This window comes from Schistocerca gregaria, chromosome 3 (genome assembly GCF_023897955.1).
Source record: "Schistocerca gregaria isolate iqSchGreg1 chromosome 3, iqSchGreg1.2, whole genome shotgun sequence".
Lineage (NCBI taxonomy): Eukaryota > Metazoa > Arthropoda > Insecta > Orthoptera > Acrididae > Schistocerca > Schistocerca gregaria.
This window is the reverse complement of record NC_064922.1, coordinates 258,836,875-258,855,136: the sequence shown is the minus strand read 5'-3', so window position 1 is coordinate 258,855,136 and position 18,262 is coordinate 258,836,875. Positions and strand designations below refer to the sequence as shown.

General features: G+C 44.9%; 1 protein-coding gene across 1 annotated transcript in view; it reads left to right on the top strand.

Annotated features, from left to right (window-relative positions):
- The window catches only part of LOC126355330 (uncharacterized), a 423,957-nt gene extending 418,108 nt beyond the window's left edge, over positions 1-5,849 (top strand). Inside the window, exons 8-9 of the mRNA XM_050005624.1 lie at positions 5,340-5,465; positions 5,565-5,849. Of these exons, the coding sequence (XP_049861581.1) occupies positions 5,340-5,465; positions 5,565-5,849 (411 nt within the window). The remainder of the gene's footprint in view (positions 1-5,339; positions 5,466-5,564) is intronic.
- The last annotated feature ends 12,413 nt before the right edge of the window (positions 5,850-18,262 follow it).

Below are 18,262 nucleotides of genomic sequence, written 5' to 3'. Positions count from 1 at the left end.
ATTCGTGCACCCAAGTTTGTCGTTGAGTACACCATCACAGCCGCTCCTGTCTGTGATGCAGCGTCAAGGGTAGCTGCAGCCATGGTCTCCGAGCTGATAGTCAATGCTGCTGCAAACGTTGTCGAACTTCGTGCAGATGGTTGTTGTCTTGCAAACGTCCCCATCTGTTGACTCAGGGATCGAGACGTGGCTGACGATCCGTTACAGCCATGTGGATAAGATGCCTGTCATCTCGACTGCTAGTGATACGAGGCGAGGCCGTTGGGGTCCAGCAAGGCGTTCCGTATTACCCTCCTGAACCCACCGATTCCATATTCTGCTAACGGTCATTGGATCTCGACCAACGCGAGTAGCAATGTCGCGATACGATAAGCCGCAATCGCGATAGGCTACAATCCGACCTTTATCAAAGTCGGAAACGTGATGGTACGCATTTCACCTCTCTACACGAGGTATCACAACAACGTTTCACCAGGCAACGCGCGTCAACTGCTTTTTGTATATGAGAAATCGGTTGGAAACTTTCCTCATGTCAGCACGTGTAGGTGTCGCCACGGCGCTAACCTTGTACGAATGCTCTGAAAAGCTAATGATTTGCATATCACAGCATCTTCTTCCTGTCGGTTAAATTTCGCGTCTGTAGCACATCTTCGTGGTGTAGCAATTTCAGTGGTCAGTAGTGTACTGGAGAATAGGGCATAGCTATAAATTTTGTACGATACAGGCACATTGCTTCAAAAACTACCCTTCTTCATGGTAGATAACGAAATACAGAATGTAGAAACATTCGGAAAATTAAAAATTTGTGGGTCTTTTTGACTCGTAAATGGGATTATGTGAATCGTTGTCATGTGTCATTAAGTTACACAAAATATGGAATATTAGACTTCAGTTATACTTCTTAAATGTTCCAGTGGTTGTTACATGCATTTCCCACAGCGTAATTGGTTATTACTAGCACAAATTTCGTGAAACAACACCTCGCACTTATCACATGGTACGTTCCCCTTTCTTCACAGATCTAGGGTCGCAATACGCTGAAGCGCCAAAGAAACTGTTATAGGTGTCCGTGTCCAAATACAGGGATATGTAAACAGGTAGATAACGGCCTTGTGGTCGGCGACGCCTGTATAAAACAACTAGTGTCTGGCGTCGTCATTAGATCGGTTACTGCTGCTACCTTGGCAGGTTATCAAGATTTATGTGACTTTGAAATCGGTTTTATACTCTGTGCAAGAGCGATGGGACAGAGCATCTACGAAGTATCGATGAAGTGGGGATTTTCCATTATGGCCATTCCATAAGTATTCCAGGAATACGGATAAAATACCTGATCTCCGACATTGCTACGTCCGGAAAAAGATCCTGCAAGAACGGGACCAACGACGACTCGCCTCGCCTGGACCCGTCAAAACCGACACTGGACTGTTGATAACTGGGAACATGTTGCCTAATAGGACGAGTCTCGTTTCAGATTGTATCGAGGGGATGTACGTGTACAGGTGTGGAGACAACCTTATGAATCCATGGACCCTGCATGTCAGCGGGGGACCGTTCAAGCTGACGGAGGCTCTGTAATGATGTGGGGCGTGTGCAATCTGAGTAATATGGGACAGCTGATGCGTCTAGATACGACTCTGACAAGTCACACTTACGTAAGTATAATGCCTGATCACCTGTATCCATTCATGTCCATTGTGCATTGTGCACTCCAACAAGACAGTGCGACACCCCACATGTCCAGAATTGCTACAGAGCGGCTTCAGAAACACTCTTCTGAATTTAAACACTTCCGCTGACCACTATATTCCCCACACATGAACATTATTGATCATATCTGGGATACCTTGCAAGTGCTGTTCAGAAGAGGTCTCCACCCCCTCGTACTCTTACGAACTTATGGACAGCCCTCCAGTATTCATGGTGTCAGTTCCCTCCAGAACTACTTCAGACATTACTCGTGTAGAAGCCATTGGAAACATGAATGGCTTCGTTTGTATTTTCTTACCACCTGAAAAAAAGCGAAAACTCAAAATGTCCTTTTATAGTTATTAAATTAGTATCTCTTGCTCATCACTATAGCCTAAATTACATGATTACTTCAATAAAGAAGAAATAATACGTGTTATGTTCCGATTCAGAAAGCTCCACGAAGACTGATTCACATAGCTCCACTGCTTTTTTATTTTTAAAACGTAAACAATTTCTCAAATTTGCAACAGATGTCACTAATTTTTCTGCTGACCGATCTGAAGCAATCAATACAACTGGTAGCGAAAAGATCTATAACTACCATTCATGTATTCCAACACTAGATCTTATTTCAAACTAGCTTAATGCTGCATGGCGGATTTTTGTAAGTAGTATTGTTTTACCTATTCTATTTCCTTCTGGATGATTGCTGAACGGGTTAAATATATTTAGAAACCGCTTCTTCCAGCTTGTGCACAACTTGCTTAGCAATGATTCTGTAACATAATTGCATCCGATCTGCGCAATGGAATATTTTTTTTATATCTACCCACATAGACCCTTCATTTTTAAAAGCCATACCTTACCCTGTGCATAATCAATCAGGTTGACAGTGTTACGTGACGCACCAGCCAAAAGCGGTATTCTGTTGGGTGTGACAGTAACGTGCTTCAAGGGTCACCGTGGAACATCTAGCGTTGATTTTATGTTTGTTTACGTATCGTGACAGTGTTCATTATGGGTAGCATAAAGCAAACACGTGAAGTATTACGTTAAGAAGTATCAGCAATAGCCTCCGAGCAGATAACATTTTCTAAGGCTAATCAGAAGCAGGCCCTGTAACGCTATGTTCATTCACGTAGCACAGGTGCCGAGAGCAGCCTGCAGGAAAAGCTTGTCCAGAGGGTGGACAAAATGTGAGGAATATCATGAGAAATTCATGCCTGAAAATAAATACATTTGCTAGACAAGCCTGCAGGTTGTGCTGTTGTACTTATCCACGAACGGCACCTGATCTTGCACCCTCAGATTTTGACCCTTTCCCCTGTCTATCGAACAGCCTTCAAGGAACTTCCATTCGGATGAAAATGCTCTCCGAACGTGACTCGACGACTTCTTCGTCCCAAAACCACTTGATTTCTACAGTCTCTGAATTGAAAAGTTACTACACTGTTGTAAATGGTGAAGGATAATATGTTTTTGATGACCGAAGTCTCTGTTATATGTTTGTGTTGTGTTTATCAAACTTTTGAGAAAAACGCTACGAACTTATGCACCAGCGCACTGCGTACTCTCAGATCGAGAAACATGACTTTTGCTGTCTCCCATTAGCCGTAAGATGCCTGGTTAGTTCCAACCGCTGCCGTCGCTAATGTTCTGTGATATGGGTTACGTGTCTTCCCCTACTAACGAGGGTCAGTCAAATGAAAACCTTAAGCATTTTTTAAATATTATTTATTGTGCAGAAGTGGTACAAAGCTATATCACTTTTCAACATAATCTTCCCCCGCTCAATGCAAGTCCTCCAGCGATTGCAAAGTGCATAAATTCCTTTAGAAAAAAATCCTTTTGGTAGTCCGCGCAATCACTCATGCACCGCAGAACAGAACGTCTTTCCTCCCATTGCGTCTTTGAGTGGTCCAACATATGGAAATCACTTGGGGCAAGGTCTGGTGAGTATGGTGGATGAGGAAGACTCTCAAAATGCAGGTCTGTGATTGCTGCAACTGTTGTATGGGCAGTGTGGGGCCTTGCATTGTCAGCCGGCCGGGATGGCCGAGCGGTTCTAGGCGCTACAGTCTGGAACCGTGCGACCACTACGGTCGCAGGTTCGAATCTTGCCTCGGGCATGGATGTGTGTGATGTCCTTAGGTTAGTTAGGTTTAAGTGGTTCTAAGTTCTAGGGGACTGATGACCACAGCAGTTAAGTCCCATAGTGCTCAGAGCCATCTGAACCATCTGAACCTTGCATTGTCATGTTGCAAAACGACACCTGCTGACAGCAATCCACGTCGCTTTGATTTGATGGCAGGCCGCAGATGATTCTTTTGGGAGATCTGTGTATGATGCACTGGTGACAGTGGTCACTCTTGGCATGTAATGTCCAAAATGACGCCTTTTTCTTCCCAAAAGAGAGTCAGCATAACCTTCCCTGCTGATGGTTCTGGTGATGAGGAAAGGCGCCATTCCTTGCTCGCTCTCTTCGTTCCCTGTTGGTGGAAGTGAACCCAGGTTTCGTCCCCAGTAACGTTTCTTGCAAGGAAGCCATCACCTTCTCGTTCAAAGCGCCGAAGAGGTTCTTCACAAGCATCAACATGTCGTTCTCTCATTTCAGGAGTCAGCAGCCGTGGCACCCATCTAGTAGACACTTTGTGAAACTGCAGCACATCGTGCACAATGTGGTGTGCTGATCCATGACTAATCTGTAAACTTGCTGCAATGTCATTCAGTGTCACTCGGTGGTTTTCCTTCCCTATGGCTTCAACTGGTGCAATGTTCTGTGGAGACACAACTCCTTGTGCCTGACCAGGACGGGGAGCATCTTCCACTGAAGTCACACCAATTGCGAACTTCCTGCTCCATTCGTAGACTTTCTGCTGTGACAAATATGCATCACCGTACTGAACCTTCATTCGTAGATGAATTTCAATAGGTTTCACACCTTCGCTATGCAAAACCAGAATAACGGAACGCTGTTCGTCCCTGGTGCAAGTCGGAAGTGGGGCGGACACCACTTTATACTGATCCTGCGACGGTATGTGTGCATCTGCACTGTGGTGCCACCTACAGGCCATTCTGCACACTGTTTGTAGCACGCTTACCAATTTACAGGATAATGGTGCGAAATTTCGATTTGTTATTGGAGAATAATATTGTAGAACACTCAGTATATTGTCGTTTATAGAAACTGAACTACACTTCTCGAACAATCACTATATACACACAAAAACAAATAACTTGTAGACAACCATTCATCAAGAGCGTCAGTGAGGTCCGTCGGAGGTGGTCCTAGCTCGGCAAGGAACTGGCTGAACTGCTGCTGCGCTGGCCTTATAAAGCCGGCGGAGGCCGGTGGAGTACTCCAACTTTCCCTGTATGTGTGAGGCGACCACTGCAGAAAAAGGTTCGCATTACTCTCTAGCAAGTTCTGTTTGTTTTGAAGAATTGTTTTCCTCTTGGTCGCGCCTGCAAGTGCTTGTGTATGTTGTATGGTACACAGGGGTGTTTGAGTGTAGTCTGCCTGGCAGGGGCCGTCTGTGGCAGACGTAACAGTTATTACAAGTTTAAGGGTTTCATTTGACTCACCCTCGTACATTATCCGCTGTACTACTGGCGGTCTGCTGCAACAGTTTGTTGTCGGTACGCAGGTGGGCCAACTTAGCGGCAAGCAGCTGTCCGTGAGCGACGAGGCGGCGATGGCGGTGCCACAGCTGGAGGTGGAGCCAGACCCGTCGCTGTGCTACGGCGCGGCGCCCGCCCCCGCGTCCGCCCCCGCCGGCGGCGCACCCGCAGCCGCCCCGGCCGCCCCCGCCGCCCCTGCCGCGCCCGCCCCCGCTCCCGCCCCCTCAGCCACTCCGGCGCCGACGACACAGCGACCGGCCACGCCCGTCGGCGGTCCGGAAGACCCGCTGGCGGCGTTGCTGGGCGACGATTACACGTACGACCAGATGGTGGGGCTGCTGGCCGGCGTCGGCGTCGGCATGCTGGCCTTCTTCGCGCTCTGTGTCTACGTCGTGTACTCCAGCTTCCGCGTGAGCAGCGGCAAGAGCGACAAGCAGTCCAACAGCTCCGACTCGCCGCGACACGGCTCCTCCAGGCGCTGCCGCCGCCGCAGCTCCTTCACGCCGCGGTCCTCCGTACGACGGGGCTCCGACTAGCTTCCTGCACTCACCCACCCACACACAAACTCTCACATCCCACAGTTTCCATCTATTTTCTCCCCTTTTTAACTTGCTAGATTGCTTTCGCCACGCTGTTGTATTCACCAGATGCTCTTGATGTCGAACATACGTGGGTTGGATAAAAAGTAGTGGCAACACTATTATAATTAACACCAAACTGTACTGACAGACATTGCATGGCCTCAATATAACCACCCAACATCTCGATCATCTATGTCTCACATACTGCCAGCGCGTCCATCTCTGTCGATGTCTCGCAAGGACCACCATATAGCACCGATGACGTCTTCTACATCTACATCTACATACATACTCGGCAATCCACCATACGGCGCGTGGTGGAGGGTACCTCGTACCACAACTAGCATCTTCTCTCCCTGCTCCACTCGCAAACAGAACGAGGGAATAATGACTGCCTATATGCCTCTGTACGACCCCTAATCTCTCTTATCTTATCTTTGTGGTCTTTCCGCGAAATATAAGTTGGCGGCAGTAAAATTGTAGTGCAGTCAGTCTCAAATGCTGGTTCTCTAAATTTCCTCAGTAGCGCTTCACGAAAAGAACGCCTCCTTTCCTCTACAGACTCCCACCCGAGTTCCTGAAGCATTTCCGTAACACTCACGTGATGATCAAACCTACCAGTAACAAATCTAGCAGCCCGCCTCTGTATTGCTTCTATGTCCACCCTCAATCCGACCTGATAGGGATCCCAAACGCTCGAGCAGTACTCAAGAATAGGTCGTATTAGTGTTTTATAAGCGGTCTCCTTTACAGATGAACCACATCTTCCCAAAATTCTACCAATGAACCGAAGACGACTATCCGCCCTCCCCACAACTGCCATTACGTGCTTGTCTCACTTCCTATCGCTCTACAGTGTTACGCCCAAATATTTAATAGACGTGACTGTGTCAAGCGCTATAGTCTAATGGAGTCTTCAAACATTACGGGATTCTGTTTCTATTCATCTGCATTAATTTACATTTATCTATATTTAGAGTTAGCTGCCATTCTTTACACCAATCACAAATCCTGTCCAAGTCATCTTCTATGCTGCTACAGTCACTCAACGACGACACCTCCCCGTACACCGCAGTATTATCAGCAAACAGCCGCACATTGCTATCCACCCTATCCAGAAGATCATTTATGTAGATAGAAAACAACAGCGGACCTACCACACTTCCCTGGGACACTCCAGGTGATACCCTCACCGCCGATGAACGCTCACACTCTTCTCTTGTAGCACGTGCCATGAGGAGGTTCCTTTATTCTGGCGAATAGGTCGTAATCGCATGTGAACACGGTGATGTTCCATTGTCTCCAACCCCACGCACTGTCGTGCACTGGCTTCACCACGTGAAATCATTCATTGTCATGAAGAATGATGGGATGCAGTGCTAGAAGGTGCTTTCTTCTCATTGCGGGACGAAGGTGGTGTCGCAAGAATTTTCAGCAGTAGGGTGCACTGGCAGTCTGCCACTACAGTACAGTGTGATGCAGGATTAACTCTTGGATGTCATAAGCCCCAATAACCATCAATTTGGTTCCAGCTGGTTCATGGAACACATTCTGTGGGCAAGGAGAACCACGTCGTGTCCATTCACTGGGCTGGCCTTGAATGACATCCCTGCCATCCCGAAACACTTCCACCCATCGCGCCACCATATGATGTGGCAAAGCTGCATCACCGAATGCCTCACGCAGTCCCTGAAAACAATGCCGTGCAGTCAAACAATGCGCCACTTCAGTGTTGATGCACGCACGTTTTCCGTGTTTTCTAAACTCACTGATAGGGCGCTTGAACTGACCTCCTCGCGGCTGCGGTTGTGTTTGAGTCTGTTTCAATGTGCACTGAAACGTGGGACTTAGGGAAAGCAGGAAAAGCTGTGAACGGGGCCTAATCAGTTACCGCTGGTTGCATAGTAAACACATACACTTTACTTAAAGAAATATTTTTTTTAAACAATCATTTTTTTTAATTGACTGTAACACAAGCTACATTCATGGCTGAAGGTCTTATTAAGAAATAATTCAAAATTATTTGTCGGCTGAAGGCCACAAGCAACATTCCAGAACAATAAGCGGCTGAAGGCCTGAATTACAAATGAGGAAGACAATTACACGTTAAAAATACGAAAATAATTTTTTAAAACAAACATTTAAAAAAATCGATTGTAAAACAAGCTACACTGATGGCTGAAGGCCTTATTAAGAAGAATTCAAATTATATGAGGGCTGTAGCCCACAAGCAATCGGAATAATTTAAACCAAATATTATTTTTAAACAGTTGGTACAATCAGACTAAATAAAAGAGGGAATGATCCACAGACAGTGCTCCAAGGATCGACCTCATAAAAGCCCCTACAGCTGCGTAAGTGGTGAGACAGATAGCCAAGAGTTATGCTCACTTAAGAGGATGGCAACTCAAACTAGGGCAGCTTAAGCGCTGACCAGCACACTGGCAAACTTCACCTAAGATGCGATAATCAATAGCACGATAGAATAACAGTTAACATCGTCAAATGGCGAGCATTTAATTACACAAGTTGACTCCACCAAATCCCAGTACGCAGACAGGGTTAAGACCAAACTGCCTATTCAAAATCTGACTAGATGCACATGGAACCGCAAAAGACAATTCCACAGACAAATCAGACAACGCTAAAATAGTCACTATACAGCAACGACACGAATTGCACGTAGATATGAACGCTAAGAACACAGAAACGGTCGAAAGACCAGATACACGCCGTCCGATGAGACGATCGACCGAACGACCAACCAACGGACGTCCCCGCTCAAGTCAGGCAAGGGAAAGGTGGCAATATGAATCGTCGACTGACAGCTTATTGCCAAGATGTCACTTCCACGGACGGAAACACTCACACAGGTCAAAGTTGCACTACTCGAATATAACGATCCATTCAACTTAAACTCGCTGAATCCGGACCTCGGCGTGGTCGTGCACTCTCGCGACCACATCGTTCCATCGGGCAGTGCATATATCGCCAGCTCCATCGGCGAGTGCTGGCGCTGTCGGACCTCACTGCTGCTCTGTGCCAAGCCAGCTGAACTCCCTCACACGACGTTCCGGAAGTACTAGAGGTCGCTCCAAAGACAGTACCACAGTACTCGCTATCGATGAACGCCGCTGCTGCCACTCACGGACAGACACAGCGAGGAAAGATAGTGACGCTAGTGAACGCACTAAGAAAACGAGAGGTCACAGCCTTAATACACGTCACCATCTTGTCAACGAAACAAACGCGAGCCAAAGCACGGCTAATTTACTGTCTAAAAGTCAGACAGTACACATTGAAACTGACTCAAATACAGCCTCCACCTCTCACTGCACTACTTCAACTGACCTTCTACTATCAGCTGCGTACAGCGCTCGCGCCATTGGACGCACAGCCTTCATGTTATGGCAGTGTTGCCAATACTTTTTATCCACCCCTAGTAATAAAGTGGCAGGAAGAGAACTCCTCGCCACGACGAGTCGTTACTATTAAAAGGTGGTTGCCTGCACACAGCAAGCATACAGTCTTGTCATAGGGCCAAACGGGGTTAAGCGATATGTGTGGCAACACAGATCATCAACAACTTAGAAAAATTTATTAGGCCATTTTATTATAATTATCTGTAGTATGAAAATAGTGTGCAGTCTAGTCCTAAATCCAGTGAACAATAACTATGATGACCTGTACAATGTGCACTTGGACCCTTCTTAGCAGCAACTGCGTATGAGTCCCGAAGCTCGCTGATAAATGACCACGATGCTGTGTTGAAGTACTGTTGATATCAACTGTTGAGTGAAGCCCTGCTAATATTACGCTATGTGGAGGGATTTCCACTTTGGAACTCTGGCCTAGAGCTCCCTCTCTGGACGCCAGCCTTAGTTGCACCTGAGGTTTAGACAGCTTGTCACTCTTCTATGTATAGCTTCCGGAGAACGAAACACAAGACTTTGGCAAAGTGCTAACATCCGTTTCTTGCCCATTCATTTTTGCTTGTTCAGTCCAGTCAGTGATAGTGTGTGATCTGGCTCTTGCACCCAGTTGCAATTGCAGAAAAACGTCCACCTCATTCAGGAACGGCCCAAATTGTTCATGTGGGTCTTCTCACGTGACATTCCCACTTACAGAGTGTTGAATGCCCTAGGTCACTGACAGAAGTAAGCTTCCTCTTTTGCGAAGAGGTCCGAACTTCCAGCTTTCTCCTACAGTGTCCTAATGGGTGCCCTTCAGTACCAGAGATATCTGCGGGAAGATTCCAGCGCGCGGCACTCCACGCACCTTTACCAATGTGATACTAATGCGGTGAGTGGAACTACAGTTTGATTACAATTAAATCTCACACTAAACATCCTTGACTCACTTGGGCAACACTCCAACTAGGATGACATTTCAGTGCAGTCCAGCTCTAACGACCTAGTTGTCGACGGAACGTTAATATCCCTTCTTTTACTAAACTGGAGACCATTTCTGATACCTAACTGAGACAGGAATATTAAGTTTCATTTCAGATCTAGATACTGTAACACTTAAGCTCCCTATCTCTTCTGCAATCTTGAATTTTCTTTGCATAACTCGTGGAGAGTAGCTATATGATTCCGTATCGCTCGTGGAGAGCAGCTAGTTGGTTTTTTTCACTTCTAATAGAAACTTGTACCACATTTTGTTTCTGATCAGTATGCTGTAGATTGTAAGTTACAGGTCAACACAATTTGGCATTGCTCCAGAGTACCATTTCAGTTTATCCTCATCTCCATAACGGCATGCAATATAATGTGTAGCCACTTTCCTGGCCCCGCCATACACAGTTTAGGCTTGTTCTCTAATGCCCTTTGGATCTCATTCCTTTTAATAGACACCTTACGAATACTTTTTCATCTGCCTGAAGATTTTTATTTTTCTATCCGCTTTTCTTGTTCGTATACCGCTTATTTCAGATTCTATTTCCATCAGCTATTACTTTTTCCCATTTTATTCTTATTTTTTAGGAAAATGTTTACCTTTTAATATAATGCAGATAAAGCAGTCCTTGTGCATGATAGACAGCAGCAATATTTCTCCTATGCCCAGAACCTTGCATGAAGTCACAAAGCATGTTTACTGTAGTAAATACATTCTTTTGAATTACAAACCTACTGCAGCTATGATGCCAACAAGAAGGAATAATCATCGATGTATTTCAAATTGTTCTTTCAGTGAAGAGTATAGTTCATTTATCTTTAGCTGCAATCGAAGTTATTCTGTGTTTCATTTGTTCAAAAGTACATCATTGCTGTGTTAATTGTATCGTGGTTTTATGCCACTTGCACGTTTAGGTGTCATTCCTGTCAGAGAAAGTACCAATTATTAGTGAGCCCTCTAATCTCTATATTTTGATTTACGTTAATGATAACCGTTTGAAGTCATATTTATCGTCTCCAGTTCTTACGTTTTAGCGTTCTGCTCTCAAAAGCATATTTGTTCCTCCACGTTTTCTTCAATTTGCGGACTGTATACAACTTCCTGATGTATAGGTATAGCAGGCATTTGTATCAAGCGGTTGCTAACGACACTGTACTAATACATGTTCCACATACTCCTTGCCTTTCATGAATGATTATACTAGCTCTGTACTCTGAAACTTCCAGAATATGGCTTATCCGAAAATTGCTTTCGTTGTTCTGCAATGTTCAAAACTGAAACATTCTACTGAGGTAGCGACAACTTCCCGTATTAGTAACATTAGAAGATCAATATTCTACGTCATAATTTTTGGTTAATACCTACTTTTTCTTCAGGTGTCCAAAACGCATTTACAATGATTCTTTAAGTGCTAGTTAATCCGATACCAAAGTTAGATCTAGCTGTCAACTGAGACTATTTTTTAGTTGGCAAAAGAAATAAGTGTGTTATAAACTTAAAGAACATATGATGTAACGTACATTATAGTTCATGAAAATACCACCAGTATGTGTAACAACGTATGTTCAGTGGCACTGTGGCCATTGGTACTATTAATGACCGTTATAGTTTTGTGTAGATGACTTCTGCAATCTTCTATCTTTTATAGAGAATAGCACTCGAAAAGTTACAATGTACAAACTATTGTTGTAGTAATTACGAAATAAAGTTACTAACCACAAAATAGAAGTGTGTTCATTGTTTGCAAGTATTCAATTCTCTTTTGCCGCAGACAGTTCGCAGACATTTGGTCACTGCAGAATTCTCCTCAAGTATCTAAAGGAGAGTGTCGAATCGTTGTTAAAAATGGAAAATCTTCTACAGTTTCACAGGACAGTGGAAAACTGAGCAACTACAGAGAATACACCATAAATTACAGTCACTCTGCCCACGGGACTGTGCGGTATACGTAATTTGCCTTCCATTTCCTCCACCCAAGGAAAAGAACTCTCTCCAACGTTGCCTCAAAAGCATCGTACTCAGTCGTAACTGGGACATAAACAAGGCACTGATCTGTTGCACTAACTGTTCAGAATTAGTCATGATGACCTCGTACACTACATATTCCAACGGAATGCAAGAATATGTATAGCGAGTGTCTCTCCTTAGATTCGTCAGGCATATCATCTCTGATGTTTCGGCAGATATTTGCAGTTCTGTTTTTTCAATATGTAGCTGGAGTCAGCTCAAACAAAAACTGCTCATCACGTCTTTCATGTGACGCCCACTGTCAACGGAAAGCTTTTGTTTGTTTCCTGTTAGAAGAAACATGATTTTTAAACTTCCCGACAGATTAAAACTGCGTGCCGGACCGAGACTCGAACTTGGGACCTTTGCCTTTGGCGGGCAAGTGATCTACCAACTGAGCTACCCAAGCACGACCCACGACCCGTCCTCACAGCTTTAATTCTGGCAGTACCTCGTCTCCTACCTTCCAAACTTCACAGAACCTCTTCTGCAAACCTTGCAAAACTAGCTCTCCTGGAAGAAAGAATATTGCGGAGACATGGCTTAGCCACAGCCTGGGTGATGTTTCCAGAATGAGATATCTGCCAGGAAGTTTCACATCGGCGCACACCCCGCTGCAGAGTGAAAGTCGCCTTCTGGAAACATGATTTTTAAAGTGAAATGTTGTGTGTCCATTCGATACAGCAGCTCCAAATTATACCACTGCAATATTCGTTGTACCGATATGCATTGGCAGGGCAGTAAAACAGGAACAGTAGCCAACAGTGGCAGCACCACCCCGCCATGTGAAGTCTGCTACCGCCATGCAGCAGCGCTACTCGGTCGCTACTGCAGTTCCGGCTATTGTACGTGTTGTATTTTCCCTGTTGGAAAATTACAGTACGTATTCTGACAGTCTGCTCTGGTCATCATTTCAAGTTTGACCCTGTTGCAATAATGAGTGTCATTTCCTTTCAACCAAGAGATGTGTTGTGATATTGCGGCAACATCAGCTGTGGTCTGGGAGTGATCAGGGTTTTGTAGAGCCACAAATATATTTTAGCAGTGACACATTTCTTTTATCCCACCTCTTAAGGCCGTATTAAGTGAAACAGTTTCAACAATATTAATTAAAGTGAGCACAGTAAGTACAAAAACCTTCTGTAGTTAGCATTTGATAAATTACCAAATTAACAGCGGAAAAAGCTTTGGATAAAATGCCAGTACCTACACGTCCAATATCAGTAATCACAATTCAACTATACATTACACAATTTCTAATCCATAATTGAGATTTGGCTCGAAATTCTTGAAGTCCTCATTCAGAGAACACACTAAAAAATATCACTGAATTCATAACCTAAAATGCATAAAATTACCGTCATAATTAAGATTTAAACTGCACCAAAGAAATTAAGTTCAAGGTGCAAGAGCATAACAAATTATACTTACATAACTGGCTGAAGACAATAATTGTTATGAGAATAGAAACCCCTTTTCATTGCACACACATATGGTAACACAAATTATAGAATAATATCAAGCAGGAATCTCATAATAAGAAGCCAAAACAGATGATCATAAAATCATAAACGTTAGAGGAGTCCTGAATCCTAAGAATTTTGTTTTCGTTTGTTTATTTGCAACGTGATACATTACAATATTTATAATACCACACGTATATGTATGTTTGTGTGTGTGTGTGGGGGGGGGGGGATGCAGTGTAATGTTTGTGCTGGATGATGATGATGATCATCATCATCATCATGACGATGATGATGAGAGGAGTGAGAGGGTGAAACCCGCGCTGGCACATAGCCTATTCTTCTGGAATAGCACAAAGGCGCCATCGAGCTTAACATCACCATCCGATGGATAAATCACCATCAACAGTGTCATGTACCCATACTTCATGAGAGACTGCGGAGATGTTTGGTATTTGAATGAGGACATTGGCACAAAGTCAGGTGATCAGGAACTTTTCTCCACTACCTCTCCTCCCCTTCACGGCCAAATACAGGCAGTGAAAACCACCAGGATTTGGACTGACTTACCCTAGGCTCGAGCGCCACCGGACGAAAAACCCTTAGAATTTGCTGGTTTCGTAAACTACGTTCTAGCAGTGCTACAATTATTCTGCCACAAACTTTCTCAAAACAAAAATTGTCACGACATTAATCATTGTAAGCAAAATAACTCTGTGCTGGCAGTAATACCTGAGGTATAGCCCGTGATTAGGTAGTTAGCAGTATAGCGCACGAAGAACACAGGCTGCAGAGGTTCAAACAAAATAGCGGACACATACCAAAGGCAGTGCATAACTGGCATTACAGCATTGTTATCGTGGGCAGTGCTATGTACGGGGTGCACAGTAGCAGGCGTAGTCACGTTTGTGCAATACAGGCACAGGTTGTCCGAGTGCCAGAACAATACCACCCGGTCCATCACCATGCATTCGATGCCGCTATTTGTGTGCTGTCAGCTGACAGCCGTCAGTAGCCTCCTAAGGCCCACACTCAAAGTACTGGCTGTGCAGCTGTTCTTCGCAAGACTCCCTCACCGCTGCCGCAACCGCTCAGTTTTTGGCACCGGTGGCACTACAGAACACCAAAATGTAGGTAGTGCACCTCTAACGTTGCGATATGGAGCAGAGAACGACAGCAGCTCTCGTAGTGGACTGGCAGTGAACTTCGAATACAGGAAAATATGGCACGAAAATCCGTGTTCTTGCTTTGCGCAATACGAATATTAAATGACAATATTTTTCATTTATACTTTATGTTTGGCCCTCGTAGTTTGGAGGTAAGGTCCCTCTCTGAAAGCGTTTTTGTGACCTTGCAGAGTATTTGAGAAATAATAAAAAAATATATTACCTTCCTGAAGCTGGGATTCACAGTCAAGTAAAATTTTGTAAATCACATGATGGGTGAACCACATGTAAATCACATGATGGGTCCCCCCATGAACCATAGACCTTGCCGTTGGTGGGGAGGCTTGCGTGCCACAGCGATACAGATGGCCGTACCGTAGGTGCAACCACAACGGAGGGGTATCTGTTGAGAAGCCAAACAAACATGTGGTTCCTGAAGAGGGGCAGCAGCCTTTTCAGTAGTTGCAGGGGCAACAGTCTGACTGATCTGGCCTTGCAACATTAACCAAAACGGCCTTGCTGTGCTAGTACTGCGAACGGCTGAAAGCAAGGGCAAACTACAGCCGTAATTTTTCCCGAGGACATGCAGCTTTACTGTATGATTAAATGATGATGGCGTCCTCTTGGGTAAAATATTCCGGAGGTAAAATAGTCCCCCATTCGGATCTCCGGGCGGGGACTACTCAGGAGGACGTCGTTATCAGGAGAAAGAAAACTGGCGTTCTACGGATCGGAACGTGGAATGTCAGATCCCTTAATCGGGCAGGTAGGTTAGAAAATTTAAAAAGGGAAATGGATAGGTTAAAGTTAGATATAGTGTGAATTAGTGAAGTTCGGTGGCAGGAGGAACAAGACTTTTGGTCAGGTGAATACAGGGTTATAAATACAAAATCAAATAGGGGTAATGCAGGAGTAGGTTTAATAATGAATTAAAAAATAGGAGTGCGGGCAAGCTACTACGAACAGCATAGTGAACGCATTATTGTCGCCAAGATAGACACAAAGCCCATGCCTACTACAGTAGTACAAGTTTATATTCCAACTAGCTCTGCAGATGATGAAGAAATTGATGAAATGTATGATGAGATAAAAGAAATTATTCAGGTAGTGAAGGGAGACGAAAATTTAATAGTCATGGGTGACTGGAATTCATCAGTAGGAAAAGGGAGAGAAGGTAGCATAGTAGGTGATTATGGATTGGGGCTAAGAAATGAAAGAGGAAGCCGCTTGGTAGAATTTTGCACGGAACATAACTTAATCATAGCTAACACTTGGTTCAAGAATCATAAAAGAAGGTTGTATACATGGAAGAATCCTGGAGATATTAAAAGGTATCAGATAGATTATATAATGGTAAGACAGAGATTTAGGAACCAGGTTTTAAATTGTAGGACATTTCCAGGGGCAGATGTGGACTCTCACCACAATCTATTGGTTATGACCTGTAGGTTAAAACTGAAGAAACTGCAAAAAGGTGAGAATTTAAGGACATGAGATCTGGATAAGCTGAAAAAACCAGAGGTTGTACAGAGTTTCAAGGAGAGCATAAGGGAACAATTGACAGGAATGGGGGAAAGAAACACAGTAGAAGAAGAATGGGTAGCTCTGAGGGATGAAGTAGTGAAGGCAGCAGAGGATAAAGTAGGTAAAAAGACGAGGGCTGCTAGAAATCCTTTGGTAACAGAAGAAATATTGAATTTAATTGATGAAAGGAGAAAATATAAAAATGCATTAAATGAAGCAGGCAAAAAGGAATACAAACGTCTCAAAAATGAGATCGACAGGAAGTGCAAAATGGCTAAGCAGTGATGGCTAGAGGACAAATGTAAGGATGTAGAAGCTTATCTCACTAGAGGTAAGATAGATACTGCCTACAGGAAAATTAAAGAGACCTTCGGAGAGAAGAGAACCACATGTATCAATATCAAGAGCTCAGATGGTAACCCAGTTTAAACTATCAGTTTAATAAGTCACAGCTGCAAAATACTAACGCGAATTCTTTACAGACGAATGGAAAAACTGGTAGATGCGGACCTCGGGGAGGATCAGTTTGGATTCCGTAGAAATGTTGGAACACGTGAGGCAATACTGACCTTACGACTTATCTTAGTAGAAAGATTAAGAAAAGGCAAACCTACGTTTCTAGCATTTGTAGACTTAGAGAAAGCTTTTGACAATGTTGACTGGAATACTCTCTTTCAAATTCTGAAGGTGGCAGGGGTAAAATACAGGGAGCGAAAGGCTATTTACAATTTGTACAGAAACCAGATGGCAGTCATAAGAGTCGAGGGGCATGAAAGGGAAGCAGTGGATGGGAAAGGAGTGAGAGAGGTCTGTAGCCTCTCCCCGATGTTATTCAATCTGTATATTGAGCAAGCAGTAAAGGAAACAAAAGAAAAATTTGGAGTAGGTATTAAAATTCATGGAGAAGAAGTAAAAACTTTGAGGTTCGCCGATGACATTGTAATTCTGTCAGAGACGCCAAAGGACTTAGAAGAGCAGTCGAACGGAATGGACAGTGTCTTGAAAGGAGGATATAAGATGAACATCAACAAAAGCAAAACGAGGATAATGGAATGTAGTCAAATTAAATCGGGTGATGCTGAGGGAATTACACTCCTGGAAATGGAAAAAAGAACACATTGACACCGGTGTGTCAGACCCACCATACTTGCTCCGGACACTGCGAGAGGGCTGTACAAGCAATGATCACACGCACGGCACAGCGGACACACCAGGAACCGCGGTGTTGGCCGTCGAATGGCGCTAGCTGCGCAGCATTTGTGCACCGCCGCCGTCAGTGTCAGCCAGTTTGCCGTGGCATACGGACCTCCATCGCGGTCTTTAATACTGGTAGCATGCCGCGACAGCGTGGACGTGAACTGTATGTGCAGTTGACGGACTTTGAGCGAGGGCGTATAGTGGGCATGCGGGAGGCCAGGTGGACGTACCGCCGAATTGCTCAACACGTGGGACGTGAGGTCTCCATAGTACATCGATGTTGTCGCCAGTGGTCGGCGGAAGGTGCACGTGCCCGTCGACCTGGGACCGGACCGCAGCGACGCACGGATGGACGCCAAGACCGTAGGATCCTACGCAGTGCCGTAGGGGACCGCACCGCCACTTCCCAGCAAATTAGGGACACTGTTGCTCCTGGGGTATCGGCGAGGACCATTCGCAACCGTCTCCATGAAGCTGGGCTACGGTCCCGCACACCGTTAGGCCGTCTTCCGCTCACGCTCCAACATCGTGCAGCCCGCCTCCAGTGGTGTCGCGACAGGCGTGAATGGAGGGACGAATGGAGACGTGTCGTCTTCAGCGATGAGAGTCGCTT